Source organism: Lycium ferocissimum, unplaced genomic scaffold (genome assembly GCF_029784015.1).
Source record: "Lycium ferocissimum isolate CSIRO_LF1 unplaced genomic scaffold, AGI_CSIRO_Lferr_CH_V1 ctg13182, whole genome shotgun sequence".
Classification (NCBI taxonomy): Eukaryota; Viridiplantae; Streptophyta; class Magnoliopsida; order Solanales; family Solanaceae; genus Lycium; species Lycium ferocissimum.
In genome coordinates this window covers 68879-72998 of record NW_026714747.1, presented here as the reverse complement: position 1 = coordinate 72998, position 4120 = coordinate 68879, and the positions used below count along the sequence as shown (strand labels likewise).

At 45.2% G+C, this 4120-nt stretch overlaps 1 protein-coding gene across 1 annotated transcript; it reads left to right on the top strand.

Moving 5' to 3' along the window:
• The first annotated feature begins 212 nt into the window (after positions 1 to 212).
• Positions 213 to 1913, top strand: LOC132042086 (uncharacterized). Its single transcript, XM_059432709.1, has 2 exons — positions 213 to 1013; positions 1266 to 1913. The coding sequence occupies exons 1-2, from the start codon at positions 213 to 215 to the stop codon at positions 1911 to 1913; spliced, it is 1449 nt and encodes a 482-aa protein (XP_059288692.1).
• Positions 1914 to 4120: the final 2207 nt, after the last annotated feature.

Genomic DNA, 4120 nt, shown 5'->3' with positions numbered 1-4120 from the left:
TCTCCAAGATTGCTAACCCATGTGCAAGCTTCTTGAAAAAGAGGCGAAGTTTGCATTTGATGATAAGTGCCGAAAGGCGTTTGATGAGTTGAAAGAGCGTCTTACTACTGCTCCTATTATTGTTGCTCCTGACCGGTCCTTGCCATTTGAACTAATGTGTGATGCTAGTGGTTTTGCAATAGGTGCTGTGCTTGGGCAGGCACAATAAAATTATGCACCCGATCTATTATGCAAGCAGAACACTGAATGCTGCCCAGATGAATTACACAGTGACGGAGCAAGAGCTGCTTGCCATTGTGTTTGCTTTTGAGAAGTTTCGGGCCTACTTGTTGGGGTCCAAAGTCGTGGTTTACACTGATCATGCAGCCTTGAGATATCTCATGGCAAAGAAGGAAGCAAAGCCGCGACTGATCAGATGGGTGCTGTTGCTGCAAGAGTTTGATTTTGAGGTAAAGGATCGCAAGGGCACTGAAAACCAGGTTGCTGACCATCTCTCTCGCCTTGAAGAGGCTGGGAGACCTTCTGATGAGCTTGACATAGATGATGCTTTTCCGGATGAGAGGGTGTTGGCTGTGCACATGGAGGTGGCACCATGGTATGCTGATATTGCAAATTATTTGGTCACAGGTATAATTCCAGAAGATATCAAAGCCTACCAAAAGAAGAAATTCTTGCGGGATGCTCGGCAGTACTGGGACGAGCCTTATCTGTTCCGAACATGCGCTGACAACATCATTCGGCGATGTGTTCCGGAAAGTGAAGTGATGGCGATTCTAAAGGCGTGCCATGACTCTCCTGTTGGGGGTCATCATAGTGGAACTCGGACCGCAGCTAAGGTACTTGAATGCGGTTATTACTGGCCGACCATATTTCATGATGCTAATTTATTGGTGCGGTCTTGTGACCAATGTCAAAGGCAAGGGAACATAGGCAGAAGGCAAGAGATGCCTATGAATTTTGTTATGGAGGTGGAAGTGTTCGATGTCTGGGGGATTGACTTCATGGGACCCTTTGTGAGTTCAGGTGGCATGAAATACATTCTGGTTGTTGTGGATTATGTGTCAAAATGGGTAGAAGCAGTGGCTTTACCTAATAACGAGGCCAAGAGTGTCATGGGGTTCCTCAAGAAGAACATATTTACTCGCTTCGGTACTCCGAGAGCTATAATCAGCGATGGTGGATCCCACTTTTGCAATAGAGCTTTCGCTGGTTTGATGGAGAAATATGGTGTGAAACATAGGGTGGCAACACCCTATCATCCTCAGACAAGTGGGCAAGTTGAAGTGTCCAATAGGGAGATCAAGAGTATTCTAGCAAAAACAGTCAATGCAAATAGAACTGATTGGGCCCGCAAGCTCGATGATGCTCTATGGGCATACCGAACTGCTTTCAAGACTCCGATTGGGACTTCACCCTTCAAGCTTGTATTTGGAAAAGCTTGTCACTTGCCGGTTGAACTTGAACACAAGGCTATGTGGGCTTTGAAGAAACTAAATATGGATTGGGAGGAAGCAACCAAGCTCAAATTGTTCCAACTAAATGAGATGGATGAGTTTCGGTACCAGGCATATGAGAGTGCAGCACTGTATAAAGAAAGGATGAAGCATTACCATGATAAGAAGATCTTGAAGCGAGAGTTTTACAAGGGTGATCCTGTGTTGCTGTTTAACTCCCGATTGAAGTTGCTGCCTGGTAAGCTTAAATCGAGGTGGTCTGGTCCGTTTGAGGTGGTAGGTGTTTCACCCCATGGAGCGATTGAGTTAAAGTCCGGAGATGGAACTCGGACATTTAAGGTGAATGGGCAGAGATTGAAGCACTACCACGGGATGGTTTCGGAGGATAGGATTGTTGATCGATACAGGTTGAAGCACCTCGGAACGAACAATGATCTGGTGCACACTGATAAGGAGTGAATGGTCACCACCGTCGTGCCGCGACGTTAAATCAAGCGCTTCTTGGGAGGCAACCCATGTGTAATGTTTATTTTTGTTTTGTTTGTTTTTTGATCATATATAGGGTAATGGTTGTTTTGGTGCAGGAATATATTGCTGAGAATATTGCTGAATAGCAGGTAAGTTCAGTAGTAAGAAACTGTTTTGCAACATTGCAAAATACGCCTGAAGTTTACGGACCGTATTTCACAATACGGCTCGTAAATTGGGGCGTATTTAACAATGTCACAAAACAGTAAGCACTGTAATGCGACATGGCAGTTTACGCCCATGGAGGACGGACCGTATTTTGAAATACGGTCCGTAAACCTGATCGTAAATTTTCATGAGACATTACAGTGTACTGCCCTAATCAACATCTCTAAATACGGGCCGTAAATCACTTTACGGACCGTATTTAGACAAAAAATAAAAAAAAAAAAAAAAAATATAATAAAATATAAATATATAGTTTAACGGACGGGCAGAGAAAACGACAACACACTTCCCTCATTCAAATTACTCTCCACGTTCACACCCATCAATTCCATCATCCCATCCCACGATTTCCCACCATCATTTCTTCATCTCCCACCTTCTAACCTCCATAAAAACGCAACCCACACCTGAAAAACCTATCCACTTCCCCCAAATTCGAATTTTCTCTGCCCTAGGTTTAAATTGGTTTGTGTTTGAAGTTGTGCTCTCAAAATCTTTGCTTCCTGTGATCTGGGGTTCACCAATAACAGGTATGATTGACACTCCATTCTTATTTTACAACATTGAGTTTGAATTTGGTGGTAAGTATTGATTAGAATAGAATTGGTGGAATTAATGATTGCCCATCTTGGTTAATGATCTTGTGTGGGGATAACCATGTGAAATTCTTTTCATTCTCCTTGGAAGCAGTTAATAACAAAACCCGAATGGGTCGGAGGGCAGGCCATATCTTAAATTTCAAAATTGACAGTGTTGGTCTGCCCACCAAGAACTTGAATCCGGAGGGATAAATGAACAATTAGTTAAGAATTGGGTGAAGTCTGAGTAACCCAATCCCCACGTCCATGTGAAACCGAGATGTGTCACGAAACCCGAAAATCAAAACATGTTTTTTTTGTCTGTGATGCGAAAAACGAGGGTGATTTACGGACCGTATTTCAGTTTACGGTCCGTATTTAAGCATCCTCACTGGGACAGAAAGTTCCCTCAGTTAATAGCAGTTTACGATCACAGTTTACGGACCGTATTTCAGTTTACGGTCCGTCTTTAAACTTTTAACTGAGGGACAGAAAGTTCACCAATATACTGAGCAGTTTACGAGCTCAGTTTACGGGCCGTATTTCAAAATACGGTCCGTCTTTTGAGTTTACGGTCACAGACAGTGAACATTGATGCACTGATAATTGGTTTTATTTTTGATCGGTTGTTACTTGGTAGCTAATATGCGGTGTCTTTTGCAGGTATGGGTCAGAAAAAGAATGCCAGGAAAGTGGGGGCCAAAAGCAAAGGCTCGAGGAAGAAAGCGCGCTCGGATTTCAATTTGATCGATGAACCCTCCAACTCGGAAGGGGAAAGATCAGGATCCGAGTGCGCTGAAGTTATACCCCCACCCAAGGTCAGAGGGGCCCCCACCCAAGGCACGTCGGCAAGGCCATCTACGCCCCCAACCATGACCCCGTCCACTTCTGCGGCGGAACCCTCCCAGTCTGAAGAGGGGGATTCTGCTGCGGATACATCAAGCAGGGGGGCCGCCGACCAAACAGCACAGGAGAGTGGCTCAGCGGGGCCAAGTGATGGTGATGCTCCGGATGATGGTACGCCGCCAGCGGGTCGTAAACTGGCCGTCCGGACCAAACGATTGGAGGAAGAAAAACTCCGATTCTCAGTCAAAGGGTCAAAGAAGTTGTATGACCAATGGATGGCTGGAACAGAAACTGGGGGGCAGCCGCAGAGAAAAATATTTGAGGAGCGGCGACTGATTTTCGACGGGATCTCGGTTCATCCACAGCTGGACGATACCATCAGAATGTACCAGCTGGATGCTTTCACTCATGAACCGGGAGATTATGCTCCACATATTGTGCGGGAATTCTATGCATCATATGGGGCTGTGTTGATGTCAATGAAGAAACCGAGTCGGGCGTGGCATGAGATACCTATTTTGGAGAATGTGACAGTCCGAAACTCGC